The following is a 16,544-nucleotide window of genomic DNA, read 5'->3' on the forward strand; positions in this document are numbered from 1 at the left end:
CCCAACAAGGTCTCTCCCGCTTCCTAAGCCACTTAGCAAAAGAGAGCACCCCAAAGCCATGTGGTCCCAACCATCCAGCATGGCTGGCACACTTGGGTTCAAATCCCAGTGCCAATCTTCCTTTGCAGCCCCATTTCTGACTCCTCCTACAATAGGCTACACCTGCCAGCATTCTTGTATTTTTTTCCAGCCTTTTCTTGGCTGCCATAGTAAGTCTGGGCAGGTGCAGCACCATGGTGTGGAGCCAATCATCTCCAAGCTCTAACGCAGGCGCTGTAACCAGAGGGAATTGCCTCTCAGTTACATCCTGGGTCAGTCACTCCTATCCCCCTGCTCAGAGTGTAGCCACAGCTATTTAACATATCTATGAAACCAGTTAAAACTTATAGACATGTTAAGTGTCGATGCCTGAGGTTATTTGCAAAACAGCTCTCAATGGCCCTACTCCAAGAGTCCCTTTTCCCAGTTCAGACCTGTGGGGGTGAGGACATCCCATGTTTTTTTTTAGTATTTCCTGGATACCCTGAGTTCTGGACCCCATTACAAATCCTTCTTCAGGGGGCCCCATGGCTGCACCCTCTTACAAAAAGATGTCCAACATTCTTAGCTCTGAGAAATGAAATTAAAAGTCATGGTTTAGACACACTAGAATGACTAAAATTAAAAAGATTTACCATACAAATGTTGTCAAGTACGTGGAGGAACAGAAACTCAGTGGTGGTGAGGATATGGTACAACCATTCTGGAAAAAGTGGTAACTTCACAAAGAGGTACATATACGCCTACCATTTGACCTGGGCATTCTACTCCTGAGTACTCACTCCTTCAAGAGAAATGAGAGCACACGGACACCCAAACCCTCGCACACAGGTGTTCACAGTAGCTGTGCTTGTAAAAGCTTCCAAACTGGAAACAACCTAAATTCCCCATCAACACTGGATGGAAAAACAAATCGTGGTATTTGCATACAACAGACTGCTATTCATCAATAAAAGGATTGAATTGTTGATAAATACAAAATGAATGGATTTCAAAATAATTACGCTGTAAGAAGCTTGTGCAAAATCACATACTAAATTGGCCCTGGCTGGTCAGGTTCAGTGAACTGAGCGCATGCCTGCAAACCAAGATCGCCAGCTCCCAGTCAGGTCATGTGCCTGGGTTGCCCTCAGATGGAGGCGTGTGAGAGGCAAACTGATGTATCTCTCAAACGTTGATGTTTCTCTCCCTCTCTTTCTCCCTTCCTTCCCCTCTCTCTAAAAGTAAATAAATAAGACCTTTAAATAAATACCATTTTTTAAAAATTGCATACTGAATTGTATATACATAAAATCCGAGAAAATGCAGATGATTCTATAGTGATGGGAGCAGAGGAAACTTCTGAAGCTAATGGATGCCTTCATCATCTTGAGTAATAGTTTCATACATCAGCAGAACATATCCAACTGTACATTATACACATTATGCAGTTTATTGCTCTAGAACAAAGTTTCCCAGGAGGTGGCCCAACCACCTGGCTCTGCCTGACGTGTGAGCGCTGCTGGCACCAGTCCTGACCCCTGGCGAGGAGGCCGCACTCCGTGGGGCAATTTGGCAGCTACCTGTGTGGTTGGGCTGGGGCCTGTCTCCACTGAAGGCCGAACTCTTGCTCCCCTTCAGCTCTTTTCCCTGCCCTGACCTGCTTCTCTCCCCCCTCCAAGGACACCTCCAATAAATCAAACAAGAGTTCTCACCTCAGGCTCTGCCTCCAGGGTATCCGACCTTGCATTAGCTTCACTGAGTTCCCTCCCCTGGAACAAATTCCTATCTCAGGCTGTGCTTAAGACTTGCCCCCAGGAATGAGAGCTCCCTGAGGGATACATCCCTAGAACAGTGCCTTGAACACAGCAGAGCCCAGGGCTTGGCAGGGCTTGGCAGGCAGCACTCCTTTTGTTCTGGGCTGATCTAGCCTGGAGGCATTGTGAGTCGTAGCAGGTGGGCATCAGCTGAGGGGCTCACAGACTGCACCAGGCCTGGGACAGCAGCTCAGCACCTCCAGCACATCCTCCAGGTGAGGGACAACATGCAGCTTGCATTCTCGGGGAAGGGTCCTCTGGGAAGATGCCACCTTAAGGGTGAGCCTGGTTGCACCTCGTGGGTCCTCTGCAGGCTTCCGAAGGTGTGTCCCTGGCTGGGAGAGACCACCCAGCCACTACCCAGCTCTGTGTGAGGAGTGTGTGTGCAAGTAATGAAGGCCCGACAGAGGGGCCTGCTCCAGGGTTCTTTCCCTTTTCACACTTCATGGGAAGAGGAACTTAAAGCAGAGCAAACAGTCCTCACACAACAGAATCGGCACTTACAGGGGGGCGAGATTTTAGCTCCCTGAGGATGCAGTGTGCTTGGGACCACAGTTAGGTGTAGTCTGCACAATTCCCTGTTACCTCGAGTCCTAAGCAGAGGTTCTAGCCCCTGGCATGTGCCCCCAGGATGTCGCTGAGCACACTGGACTATCTATAAACGCCCCCAACTGCACCGACAGCATCTGGAAGAGGGGCACAGCCTGGGACCCCCTGCCCAGACGGGGGCTGGCACGGAGGTGCCAGTTCAAGGTTGCAGTATAAGTGAATGATGAGGGCAACAGCGCCGTTGGTTACACTAGACAGCCTACCGGACACTCTGCAGACCCAGATGCAGTCCCAGACTTGTAACCCCTCAGTGGTGCCCTTATCCCCCGTCCAGCTCCCTTCCTCCGCTATTCCCAGCTGGGCAATGGGCGCCAAGCCCACCCCAAGGTCCTCCTCACCTCTAGAACACGCAGCCTTGCCTGGCTTTCCCCTCTGCCTGCAGGCTCTCCCTTATCCACACCCAATACACCCGGCAAAGTCCTGCACGTCTTTGAATGACCTGTCTCTGCTCTTCTTCCATCCTCTCAGCCCCATAACCCCTCCCAGCATCCGCGCAGTCTTTAGACAGCAGGATCTGACCCAGAGTGGTCTTTGGGGAAGGTGGCTTTGGGGGAACTGCTGCTAGTATGACCAGCAGGGATGGCTTCTCGTGGCCAAGCCCTGTCCACCACCGGGCCTTGTGATCCGAGGGGACAGCCAGCACCGAGCGGGCTGCTCACCCGTGTCCTTGCTCCCTAGCTCGCTTCCATCATTCAGAACATCGGGGGTCCCAAGGCAGGGGTGCAACTCCGGTCACCAACGTCCTAGCAGCTCCACTCTGGGCACCCACGCGCCTGCCAGGGCCCACCTGGCCCTCGACCTGGAGGCCTTCCGGTGGCCGGCCGCGTACCACGCCAATCATCTGTGGGAGCAGCTGCGGCAGTTCTGGGCCGACCACTTCTCGCGGCGCTTCTCGCCGCGGCGCCCGCCACTGCGCCGCATCTCCTCCATGTCCACCTTCTACCTCCTGGAGCACAGCGCGCGCCAGGCCGAGCTGGGCCTCAGCTACGACGCGCCGCGCACGCGCCTGGACGATCGGGCGTTCGTGTTCCGCAGCGGCCGCTGGGCCGCGGAGGGCCAGCCGGGGCGCTCCAGGACGCCGTCGCGCCCGCTGACCGGCCCGGGCGGGAAGGCGCAGGTGCCGCGCGTCCGCAGCCAGGAGTTGCTGGAAGAGAACAACTACCTGCGGCTGCAACAGCAGGTGCTCATGGACATGCTGACCGAGGCCACGGCGCGCACACAACTGCTGGAGGCGGCGCTGGACCGCGGGGCCTACTCAGCGGCCCCGGCGCGCGTTTGGCAGGCGCGCATGCGTGGGCGGCGCGCTCGCGTAGCAGACCCCGTGACGCAATAAATCCATGCGGCGCACGCGCGCCTCCCTCCTCCCAGTGGTCTTGGCCCGATCTGGGACTCCTCGAGATTTCGGGAGGGCTGCGCTCCCACGAAGTCGATCTCCCGCTGCCCGGTGTGGGCCGGTGACTTGGACGACAGCCAGTCTTGGGAGGGGGCGATAGGGCCGTGGAGGAGGATTGTGCGTGACCCTTTGGGAGCGCGCAGTGGGTGTCAGGCTTGTAGCGGGCAGTGCGGCAGTGTGGGAGGCAGGGTGAATGGGGTGGCAGGCGATGACATTCTTGGCCTTGGGGACGCAGGGCGAAGTCTGGGAACCTGGGGCGCTCAGGGGTGGAGGGTGCGGTGAGGCGGTCGGTGCCGGGCGAGGTCGCGGACCTTGCACTTGGCCGTCCAGCGGAAGGGATTTCAGTTTGAGTCCGGGATAGGTGTATTTTACGACCAGAAAGCTGTTCCAGGAAAGCAGCTGTCTGGAAACTTGGGGCTCTGCTTTCCCCACCTGGCTGTTTGGTTTTTGGCGAGTCGCTTCTCTGCTGCAGGCCTCCTTTTCTTTTCCTTGGAATACACGCACTCTCCGGGGATAATCTTGTACACAGATAGGATTTGCCCAACCCGCGTTGATTTACTCATTTATTATTTGTTGATTTGAAAGAAAGATTAAAACATCAATTTGTTGTTTCACTCATTTTTGCATTCACTGTTTGAGTCTTGTATGTGCCCTTAAGGGAGATCAAACCCACAACCTCAGTGTATCAGGAGGACGCTCTAACCAACTGAGCATCCCGGCCAGGACCCAACCCCCCTGATTTTAAAATTGTGCATTAGTTGCCAACATTTAAGAATCTGGAGTTATTTAACAGTTAAAATCCAGATTTCCTGTGTTCCCTGGAAAATCCAGATGTCTTGGCCGCCCTGGACCTTCAGTCTATCCAAGAGCAGGTGACTGATCTGACTAGTGGCTATCCTCACCTGGGCCATTTCACTCCTCTTTCCTCCTGTCCGCTCTGAGTTGGATCACGCCCTAGAGGCGTTCTAGATTGTTGCTCGCTCCCAGGACATGGGGCTGTCCACAACCCCAATACACACACCAAGGTATGGGTGCCATGTGGAATGCTTTGTACTTGTGAATGATGTGGTTGCACAACAAAGGTGATAACACCGGTGCCTGTGATCTGCAACCTTTCTTTCCCCTGGAATGCAGACAGGCCACTTTGGGTTCCCACCGGAAACTTGGGTTGATAGAACTCAGACCCATTTCCCTAGGGCCATGTGAAACCCTGGAGAGTAGTGGGTGTCCTGCTCTCAGGAGTAGACTAGAGATTACTAAACCCTGTATTGTCAACTGAAGGTCAAAGGTCATTGGTGCCAATTCAACACCAACGGGAGTCCCCAGTTTGGGGTGCAGTGAAGGGAGAGACTTTATTCCATGCAAACAGCTCAGCCAGTGAGCAGCACTGCTGTGAAACCGCGTGGTGGCTCCTGTGTGGCAGCCCAGTGGTAGATGTACAGCCGAGGAGCTCCTTTGTAAGGGTGGCCCAGCTGGCAGGAGCGCAGGGTAGGAGGAGGCTGCTCCATGCAGCTTTTTCATGAAGTGCAGACAGCATGGGAAGCCCCTTGTTTGGTAATGACTATAGACAATTTAAAACTTTCAGCCCAGTTAGCCCCCAGAAGTCCATCTTAAAGGGTCCATCATTCTTGGGATCCACAGTATAAAAACAGCCTTATTTAGTAAATTAGTAAAACAACACAAAATGTCAGTAGACACTACCTTAAAAATACTTCTATTGAACAGTGCTCTTTTGTATTTTAATTCTGATTCTGTATATTAATATATATTGAATAATTTTTTAAAATTTTTATAATTGCAAAATAAGATTTCCTTTTAAAATAAGGAAATAGCCCTGGCTGGTGTGGTTCAGTGGATTGAGCACCAGCTTGTGAACCAATGATCGCTGGTTCAATTCCCTGTCAGGGCACATTCTTGGGTTTCAGGACAGGCCCCCAGTGAGAGGTGTTCAAGAGGCAACCACACACTGATGTTTCTCTCCGTCTCTTTCTCTGTCCATTCCCCTCTCTCTAGAAATAAATAAATGAAACCTTTAATTTTTTAAAAAAATACGTAAGAAAATAAAAAATATACAGAAAAGAAAATGGGAAGGGAATCAAAATGGTACTCTAGCAAAAAAAAAAGAAATACAAAAGAAGGCACAAATGGAGCAACTACATTAAGTGAAAGAAACCAGACATAAAAGACAACATATTGTGTGATTCTGTTTCTATAAAATAAGCAGATCCAAAGAGCGGATTGGTGGTTACCAAGAGCTGGAGGAAGTGGGGAGAAATGTTGTGCAGGGTTCCTTTTGGGTTCAACAGAAAGTTTTTGGAACTATAGTGGTAATGGTTGCACAACATCGTGGCTGTTCTAAAACCCACTGAATTGTACACTTTAAAATAGGGTAGCTCAGGTGGTTAGAGCACTGTCCTGATACCCCGAGGTTGCTGATTAGATCCCTAGTCAGGGGACATACTGAAATCAACCAACAAATGCATAAATAAATGGAACTGTTACAGAACAGCAAGGGGGGCCTAGGATGATCTGCTATTACCCGAAAGGAACTTCCCAAGTTTGTTATGTCTGGCACCAGAGGAAAGACTCTCTCAATGCCAGAGATTTGTGAAAAGGAAAGGAAATGTTTATTTAATGCTATACAGACGTAAAGTAGTGACCAAATGTCTTCATCAAAATCCCAAAGTCCCTTAAAATACCCACAAACACGCACAGTCCTTCCGTAACCGGAAAAGACACCGGCATTCGGGCTGCCTGTCACTACCAAATCCAATAAGCAATGACAGCAATTGAATCTTTTGTAGGCACTTTATTCAGATGGCTGGCGATCCAAGAAGATGGTGGGTTCATACCCTAACAAAGCCATCTTCCCCTTTCTTTCCTGGCCAGATCTTTTATAAGGGGGTTGGGGGAGGAAAAACAAGGGTTGGCGAGAGCTTTGAAATTTAGCAGCTGTAGCATTTCTGTCCTGGGCAATTAGCTGTCTCCAAGGGGGAGGGTAGTCGTCGCCTGCTTCTTCCCTTATGGATGTCTCCAGGCAGTAATCTCTAGCCAGCGCCCCAGGAGGTCATCTGCTTTTTCTCAGGTGCCAGGATGGGCCTTACCTGTAGTTTCTGAAACAAAAACTTAACATACACATTACTTGCTAGATTTATGGCTATTTACCTTAAGCTAAGATTTTCCAAGTCTTAAGACCCTATCACTTCCTTCCCCCCTTTGTCCAGTATGGGGTACCATATCTCAGGAAAAGAAATAGAAGTCCGAGGCTCAGGCAGCCCCCGGTTCTCAGTAATCTGTCTCAGCTGGGAGGCCTCCCTTGGTTCCTGGCACCATCAGCTGTGTCGCCGGGATCTCTGCTAAAGCTGGGTGGTGGTTTCCCCTTCTAAAGCTGCGGGGGTCCCCACTCTGGCAAAGCCGAGAGGTTCTATCTCCACTGCCCCAGCCATGTGGTTCTCCCTGCACAATGGCTGCAGGAATCTCCACTCTGCCAAAACCACGTGGTTCTCCCTTACATGTCCACAGCTGTGTGGCTCTCTCTGCACAATGGCCGTGGGAGTCCCCACTCTGCCAAGGCCTCACGGTTCCCTCCTCAATGGCTGCCACATCTGGGTTTAAATCCCCGAGCCAATCCTCCTCTGCAGCCCCATTTCCGACTCCTCCCACCATCAGCTACACTTGCTAGCCCTCTCATACCCTTCCAGCTTTACTGGGCTGCCATCGTGAGTCCGGGCAGGGTGGCCCCATGTCATGGAGCCAATCTTCTCCAAGCTCCCACTCAGGTGCTGTAACTCTGGGGGACCTACCCCCCAGTTATGTCTTGGTGGGGAAGTTACTTCCATTCCCCAGGCTCAGAGCATGGCCACAGCTATTTAACATATCCATGTAACTAGATAAAGGTTATAGATATGTTAAGTGACCACACCAGAGGTTAGCTGCCAAGCTGTTCCTACACAAAGATGTTGCTACGCAAAACAGCTCGCAATGGCCCTTCTCCATCTGTCCCTTCCCTCAACCCACACCTGTAGGGGTGGGGGGTAGTGAGGACATCCTAATATTTCCTGAACACCTTGAGTTCTGGACCCCATTCCAAATCCCTGTTTGGGGCCCCCCTCTCGGCTGCACCCTGTTACAGAACAAGTCGATGTTTTTCTCTCTCCCTTCCTCTCTCTAAAATCAATAAATAAAATAGAAAAATAAATGAAATAGTGAGTTTTATGTGAGTTTAACTACAAAACATGTTTTAAAGGATGAAACATGTTTTAAAGGAGGACAGATAAACATGAAGTGAGAACCACATATGACAAGGGGAAATATCAGGAATCACAGAGTCTATCCAAGAATGACTGGAGTTCAGGGGCTGCTGTTTCGGCCAGCGCCTGCCAGACCAGCAGCAGGCAGGCAGGGAGTCCCATGTTTATGCAGGGGCCTCCAGGTTGATAAAGGGCCCAACTGAATGACGCAGAAGGATATGTTCACATATCTTTGTCTTTTCTGCTCCTGAATTTCACCCCCTGACTGAGTTGGCCAAGGAAGGATGTGACAGAGCAAAAAGAGGAACAAAAGACTGTGGCTTTCACTGTCTACAACTCACAACCCTCTGGGGAACACACTTTGCAAAAATATTTTTGGGTTTGAGGAGGGAGGTCAAAAAGGCTGTAGATTTGTGTGCAGTGAGAGAAAAGATGAAGGGAAGCAGGATTAGAGACCCAGGTGTGTCTCCCGTCTTGGAAAAGCCTTTCTTGACTCTGCATTAGCTTCCAGCTGCTGCCCCATTCCCCTGCTTCCCTCTATAACTACACTCAAAAAGTTGCTTTTATTCACTGTCTTCAGTTCTTCCCCTCCCTCTTTGCTCTTAATCCCCCTCAACTTCCAACTTCTCCCCTCCCCCCACTCTCTTCAGCCTGCTGGATGCCACTGATCTCCAGTGCTGCCAAGTCCCTCGGCCAGTTCTCCAGCCTCATAGTGGCCCACCCCCCAATAAGCAGCATTGTGTGCAGTTCACTCCGCCTTGAAACACTGTCTTCACTTGGCTTCTCAGCACCATGCTCTTCTGTGTGCCTCCTGCCTCGCTGAGGCTGCTTCTCAGTGTCTTGCTGATTTTCCTTTCACTTCCTTCAGCTGTCTGCTTAAATGTCACCTTTTCCAAGACGGTTTCCCTGATGACTTTATTTAAAAGAGCATGTCTTCACCCCACTCCCAAGCAGCACAAATTATCCTTCCTGCTTTGTTTTCCAGCATCTTTGTTTTCCAGCATCACTATCTGATGTGCCATATATTTTATGTATTGTCACCGCTCCCCACCCCCAAAACACACACTAGAATGTAAGCTCCATAGGGCTTTCTGTTCTCTCCTCTATCTCAGTGTAGAAAAGTGCTTAACACTTACCAGACCTTCTCCAAATATTTCTAGAATGAACAAAGGTCCACAAGAGGAAGTAACTGCGTCTCAGGGAGCAGAAAGTGCTTGGCCTTTGGCCTTGCCACAGATTCCTGATCCCCTAGGCGTGGGGAAGGTGTAGCAGGTGCTTTAGAACTTCCAGATTCATCTGATCAGCCCAACTCTGATTTTAGCCGTGGCACTAGTGCTGGCTGCGAACACAGTCGGTGCCTCATTTCTAGCCTCTGCTGTGGGGTCTCTGCTTTTCTGCTCCCAGGCTTTCCACAAAGTTGCAGGCACTCTCTCCACCCACAGGCATAGCCTGGAGTGCCTTCTGGGGTAACCTTCAACTAGGAAGGACACAAGTAAAAACACACTGTTGAATTTCACCTCTCCCCTTTGTCATTCTCATCACTCTCTCATTTCCTGAAGTCAGCCACCAAATAAAGTGCACCCAAGTTCTAGGCTGAGGCTCTGTTTTCACAAGGATCCTCGCGAAGACAGCAGGAAGTACCGCTACAGAAGCCCAGCCTGTGCAGTTCTGAAATGGTGGTGAGGGGTCCCATTGCTCACTGCCAAGAAGTGTGGCTTCCAATGCCTGTTGAAAACCACCCTGCCTGGTATCAGAAGCTGTAACCCCCGCCAAGGCTAAGGCTGAGGGAATGACCTTGGACCGAAAGCCAGCAAGGAGACAAAAGCTTATCTCCCTGGGAGGAGCACCATTTCTGCTCCTTTTACTTCACCCAGCCTGGCCCCCAATGCTTGGTCGGTTAGCCAATGATGGGTAAGATTCCCCAAGGGGGGAATGATCTAAGACAGGCACGATCACGTGAGAGGCCCCCAAGGAAGGACTTTTTTTTGGGGGGGGGCTACATCAAAAGGGGGTGATGGACCTTTGCCCCTTGGCTTTGACATAGCCTGAGTCCTCATTGTCTGGAAGAAAATCTCCTTATCTCTTGGTTGCCTTAGTTCCCTTGCTCCACCTAAGCTAGAAACAATGACAGGGTGGTGCAGCTCTGTGCTGGAAAGAGTGGGTTCCCCGGGTGATCAGGCCTAAGAAAGAATATGTAAAATCCTGTGAAACCTGCTTTGTTTAGAATGCTCCCAGTTGAATGATAAGGGTCCAGGGAAGAAGTAAGTTTGTTCCTTAAAGTTTTTTACAGCTCTTTGACCCTGACTCAAAGTAGGCCCTCAGACTTCCTTGTTATCTATTGTTTGATCCTTACTTCCTAAAAATGAGTAATGAGCTTTACCTGAATTCTTATGCAAACGAAACCAATAAAAAGCCTCTCCAGCTGGGGAATGGGGCGCTCCCCACTAGAGAGAGTGGCCATTCCATTCCTACTTCCCCACAGGACCTGGTTGTCTCTGTGTATGTTTTTCTCGAGTGTTGATGAGCCATCCACAGCATTCCGTGGTCACTGCAGGCCTGTGATCGCGTCAAATGCCAGAGTTTGGTGAAAAGGAAAAAATGATTTCTTTGAAAGTTACACAGATTTAGAATGTACCATTAAGTCCTGCTCTCTTTAAAACTGCCACAAACACACGGTCCTGACCCCTTTGCCAAACTGGGCGTGAAGTCCACGGCTCAGCACTCCCAGTCCCAGTTCAGCATTCAGGCATCTTCCATGAATCCGGGCTCAGCGGGACAGGCCCTGTAATTCCCAGAACCATGGGCTGTGCAATTGTGTTCTCCAGCTTTTAGTACAAAACCACACGGCACCTCCTTTCACAACAGTCCTCATGGTGGGCCAGAGGGGGCCCTTATTGACAGACCCCCTACTCCCTCTCAAACTGCATGGCAGAGTGAGAGACAGAGAGTGCACACCTCATGGCTGCCAGGCCTAGTTTAAATCCTGGCCTGGAGCTTCTGGCTCGACCCCATTTTCAGCTGTTCCCACAGTGGGTCACATCTCCCTGTTCTTTGTACAGTTCTTTTTTTTTTTCGGCTGCCATTATCAGTCCGGGCGGGTATGGCCTGGTGACACAGGGCAAACCACCCTCCTGCCTCTTGAGCAGGTGCTGTAAGCACCCCCCTGTCCCCCTACATCACAAACCTCCTCCCCCCACCCCATATAAGTCAAAGTCACACCCATCTGCCTGGCTGCCACAGATATGCAGAGTACCTCTCAATGGATGTCCTCCGCTTCCCCCATCCTCCAAGCCAGGTTCCTGGGGGACATCTCCATGTCCAGGGCATCCAGCTCAACACCCCATTACAGGAGTGCTAGAAGGCCAGCTGTGGGGGTGGGAGGCCGGAACTAGATTGCCCACTGTTCAGAAGGCAGCAGAGGCCTCTCCCCACTGCTAGTGAGTGAGTGGGGTGGTGAGACCTCCACTGTCCTGAAGCAGGACTACCTCCAGTGGGCTGCAATGAGAAGTTGAAGGGAAACCTTGGCTGGTGCAGTTCAGTGGATTGAATGCCGGCCTGAGAACTGAAAGGTTACGGGTTCAAATTCCACTCAGGACACATGCCTGGGCTGCTGGCCTGTTCCCCACTTGGGGGCGTGCAAGAGGCAACCAATTGATGTATTTCTCTCACATTGATGTTTCTCCCCCTCTTTCTCCTTCCTTTCCCCTCTCTCCAAAAATAAACAAAATCTTTTAAAAAATAAAATAAATGTATCATCTTAGCCAACATGAATGGCATTAGGTACATTCATGTTGCTGTGCAGCCATCGCCACCATCATCTCCAGAACACTTCTTCTTGAAAAGCTGAAACTCTACACCTGTTAAACAACGACCTCCCATTTCATCCTTCCCTGGCCCCTGGTGACCGCCACTCTGTTTTCTGTCTCTCTGAATTATGCAAGTGGAATCATACAATATTTGTCTGCAACTGGCTTATTCACTTAGCATAATGTCCTCAAGCTTCGTTCATGTTGTAGGACGTGTCAGAATTTCCTTGCTTTTGAGGATGAATAATAATCTATTGTGTGGCTACCCCACAATTTATTTATCCAATCATCTGTCAGTAGGCTCATGGGCTGTTTTCACCTTTTGACTATTGTGTGTAGTGCTGCTACAAATGTGAGTGTACAAATATTTCTTTGCGAACCTACTTCCAATTCTTTAGTGTATATACCTAGAAGTGGAACTGCTGGAACATACATTAAGTTTTTTTTTAGGAACCTCCACACTGTGTTCCACAGTGGCTGCACCATCTTACATTCCCGCCAACAGTGCACCAGGGTTCTAATTTCTCCAAGTCCTTGTCAACACTTCTTTTTAATTGATTGATTTCAGAGAGGGAGAGAGGAAGAGAGAGAGCAAGGGAGAAACATCAATTATTGTTCCACTTAAGTATGCATTCATTAGTTGATTCTTGAATGTACCTCGACAGGAGATCAAACTGAGTTGATGCTCTCTGGGCTACAATTATGTGTGTGTGTACGTGTGTGTATTTTTAAAGATCTTATTTATTTATTTTTAGAGAGGGGGAAGGGACAGAGAAAAAGAGGGAGAGAAACATCGATGCTAGAGAGACACATCAATTGGTTGCCTCTTGCACGCCCCCAACTGGAGCCCTGGCAGGGAATGGGACTGGCAACCTTTCCATTCAAGGGCTGGTGCTCGACACCCTGCGCACGCACTTGTTTTTTTAACATTAGTCATACTAATAACGAGTCTGAGGTGGCATCTCCTTGTGGTTTTGTGTTTCCTGAAATTTGCTAATATAGTTAATATTGCATTGAAAATTCTTGTGCATAACATGGGAGGCTCATTTTTGCTTATAATAACAGAAATACGAAATAAAAAGGTAATACAATGTAATTTCTCAGCTAAAACCTCCAGGTTTGTAGCACACTCTCCTGGCAAGACTGCAGGGAGCTGCCATTCACACACGTTGCAGGGGAAATGCAGATTGGTACAACCTGCTGTTTATGGAGACTGGACAACATGCAGCAAAGTTAGTTGCATGTGCCTTCACCTCTAAGCAAGTGATCCCACTCCTCAGAATCCCTCCCAAAGCTCATTTTTTTATTGCTGGTTTGCATTTCCCCCCACCCACCCCCACCTCCCACCTTCGATCCTTCCCCCCTTTGGTTGTGTCCATGGGTCCTTTATACATGTTCCTTGACGACCCTTCCCCCTCCTTACCCCCCTTCTCCCTCCCCAAAGCTCACTGTAGTAGAAGCGGCCCTGAAGTGAAGAGTGCTGTGTCAGTCATGGATCGTTCCCTAGGTTCCACTCTCGCTCACCTTTTCTCACTTCTAGTTCCCACTGGGAGACCATCCTGGGCAGGCTGTGCAACTGCACAGACTCTTCCCTAGAACCTGAGGCCCGTTCCGAGACACATTGTATAAAGTCCCTTGAGGGTCCTGGGGACTGTGTGGGGGATCACCTTGGTAACCTTGGGGGCTGGTGTTGGCTCGCTCTCTTCTCCTGGTCACTTACATTCCTTACTGTCACCTCCTAAATCAAGTCCTGTCAGGCTCTGCTTTCAGGGGAAGCAAGGCCAAGTCAGACACACAATGCATTTGGTTCAATTAACACAAGCTCGTAAATTTGTTGATCAGTATGTTTAGAATTTAAAAAGCAGAGTTTAAAGTGAAAAGCAGAATTCCAGCCAAGATGGAGGCGTAGAAAGACACGCTGTGCCTCTTCACACAACCCAAATAAGGTCAGCAACAATTTAAAAATGAGATAACAACCAGATCTGACAGAAAATTGAACTGTATGGAAGTCGGACAACCAAAGAGTTAAAATATACACATTCATCCAGACCGGTAGGAGGGGCAGAGTCAGGCAGCTGGGCGGAGAGGGGTCAAGGACAAAAAGTGGTGGCACCGGACACGTAAGGCATCCCAAACACAAGACCGCAGAGGGCGGACCCTGGGCGCACAGGCAGCTGGCAGACCCAGTGAGGTGGCGACTGTGAAGCAAGGCACTGTGCAAAAGGCGCCTGGCTGTCCGGACCACATTCGTGCACAGATAAACCAGGCAAAATTGGGCAGTGAGACAGACCTCGCAACCTAGGGTCCCAGCGCCAGGAAATAGAACCTCAGGACACTGATTGAGAACACGTGTGGGGGTTGAGGCACAAGGAGAGACTCCCAGACTCACAGGAGAGTGCGCTGGAGAGACCCACGGGGTCCTAGAATGTACACAAGCCCACCCACACGGGAATTAGCACCAGAAAGGCCCAGTTTGCTTGGGAGAAGTGGTGGAAGGGACTGAAGTCTGACGGAGAGTGGAACAAGCGCCATTGTTCCCTCTTGGACGCCATCCCATATACAGTGTCACAACCCAGTGACAAGGTTGCCCTGCCCTGGAGAACACCTAAGGCTCCACCCCTCATACATAACAGGCCCAACCAGACCAAAAAAAAAAAAGAAAAAAAAAGGCTCAAACAGAAGTACAAATCAAAGCCCCAGAGCCAATACTTTTAAATGATCAAGAGATAGCCAACCTATCAGATGCACAGTTCAAAACCCTGGTAATCAGGATGCTCACAGAATTGGTTGAATTTGGTTGCAAATTAGATGAAAAAATGAAGGCTATAGTAAGTGAAATGAAGAAAAATGCACAGGGAACCAATAGTGATGGGAAGGAAACTGGGACTCAAAACAATAGACTGGAGCAGAAGGAAGAAAGAAATAACCAAACAGAAAAGAATGAAGAAATAAGAATTCAAAAAAATGAGTAGAAGCTTAGGAACCTCCAGGACATCTTTAAACGTTCCAACATCCGAATTATAGGGGTACCAGAAGGAGAAGAGGAAGAGCAACAAGTGCAAAATTATTTGAACAAATAAAGAAGGAGAACTTCCCCAATCTGGCAAAGGAAATAGACTTTCAGGAAGTCCAGGAAGTCCAGGAAGCTCAGAGAGTCCCAAAGAAGTTGGACCCAAGGAGGAACACACCAAGGCACATCATAGTTACATTAGCCAAGGTCAAAATAAAGGAGAGAATCCTAGAAGCAGCAAGAGATAAGGAGACAGTCACCTACAAAGGAGTTCCCATCAGACTGTCAGCTGATTTCTCAAAAGAGGCCTTGCAGGCAAGAAGGGGCTGGAAAGAAGTATTCCAAGTCATGAAAGGCAAGAACCTACATCCAAGATTGCTCTATCCAGCAAAGCTTTCATTTAGCATGGAAGGGCAGATAAAGTGCTTCTCAGATAAGGCCAAGTTAAAGGAGTTCATCATCACCAAGCCCCTATTTTATGAAATGTTAAAGGGACTTTTCTAAGAAAAAGAAGATAAAAAACATGTATCGTAAAATGACAGCAAACTCACAATTATGAACAACCGCACCTAAAACAAAAAGAAAAAAGAAACTAAGCAAACAACCAGAACAGGAACAGAACCACAGAAATGGAGGTCACATGGAGGGTTAGCAACAGGGGAGTGGGAGGAGCAGAGAGGGGGAAAAGGTACAGAGAATGAGTACCATAGAAGGTAGGTAGAAAATAGACAAGGGAGGGCAAGAATAGTATGGGAAATGTAGAAGCTCAAGAACTTATGACACGTGGACATGAACTAAAGGGGGGAATGTGAGTGGGAGAAGGTGTGCAGGGTGGAAGGGAGTGAAAGGGGGGAAATTGGACAACTGTAATAGCATAATCAATAAAATATATTTAAAATAATAATAAAAATTCAAAGGATTGAATTAAAAAATAAAAGAACAGCAAAAATCCTTATCCTGTCCCAGTTCAGTCCCACACGGAAATCTGTGATGATAGTTTTCACCCACTTCCCCAGGCTGAATCATCTCCCCAGGTCCCGCCAGGCACAGCCTTCCCCTGGCTGTGGTTGCAGAACCGGCTGGAGCGCCCCCTGCTGGCTATGCGGGCCCTGGCCAAGCTGAACCTGCTGTAGGGGATCCACCTTTTGTAGTGGGGCGGGCTGGGGGATTGCATTGCTTTGTTCCAACCGGTTGCTGAAGCGCTTTGAAAATCTGGGTGACTGCTCTCCCTTGGGAGCCTCGCCAGCCAGAATCCCAGGGCTTCTCTCCTGGATTGCAGCTCCTCCAGTGCTCCTTTTGGCCAGGTGCCCTTGGCTATCAAACCGGCTGGGTTGGTGAAAGGGGCACTGGACGTGGATATGCCTGGAGTCCACTTCTGCTCTGCCCACCCGCTCGTTTTCTGACCGTGCACGCCTCTGTTTTGTGGAGATGTGGGATTGCTGAGAGGCCCCACTGAGGCAGAAATGGTGAAGCGTCCAGTTTTGAGGTCTGGCCCTGAAACAGTCACTGAGACTGCCTGAACTTATATACCCTCCCTCCTTCTCCTCCCCAATCCAGCTTCGCAGCTTGTGACTGTTCTTCCTTGTGGCTGTGACTGTCACTGTTTGGTTCCTTCTGCTAACCTAGAAGGTGCCCTCAACG

The 16,544-nt window shown here is 49.6% G+C and overlaps 1 protein-coding gene across 1 annotated transcript; it reads left to right on the plus strand.

Annotated features, from left to right (window-relative positions):
• The first annotated feature begins 650 nt into the window (after positions 1 to 650).
• CBY3 (chibby family member 3) lies at positions 651 to 4,390 on the plus strand. Its single transcript, XM_045830141.1, has 2 exons — positions 651 to 731; positions 3,010 to 4,390. The coding sequence occupies exons 1-2, from the start codon at positions 651 to 653 to the stop codon at positions 3,775 to 3,777; spliced, it is 849 nt and encodes a 282-aa protein (XP_045686097.1). The 3' UTR covers positions 3,778 to 4,390.
• Positions 4,391 to 16,544: the final 12,154 nt, after the last annotated feature.

This window comes from Phyllostomus hastatus, unplaced genomic scaffold (genome assembly GCF_019186645.2).
Source record: "Phyllostomus hastatus isolate PE091 unplaced genomic scaffold, TTU_PhHast_1.1 phas_contig_150, whole genome shotgun sequence".
Lineage (NCBI taxonomy): Eukaryota > Metazoa > Chordata > Mammalia > Chiroptera > Phyllostomidae > Phyllostomus > Phyllostomus hastatus.

Bases quoted from the DNA above. Each gene is read 5' to 3' on its own strand.
- CBY3 (XM_045830141.1), top strand. From the start codon at position 651: ATGACTAAAATTAAAAAGATTTACCATACAAATGTTGTCAAGTACGTG. The intron at 732-3,009 runs GTACAACCATTC...AACTGCTGCTAG, and splicing joins TCAGTGGTGGTGAGGATATG to TATGACCAGCAGGGATGGCT.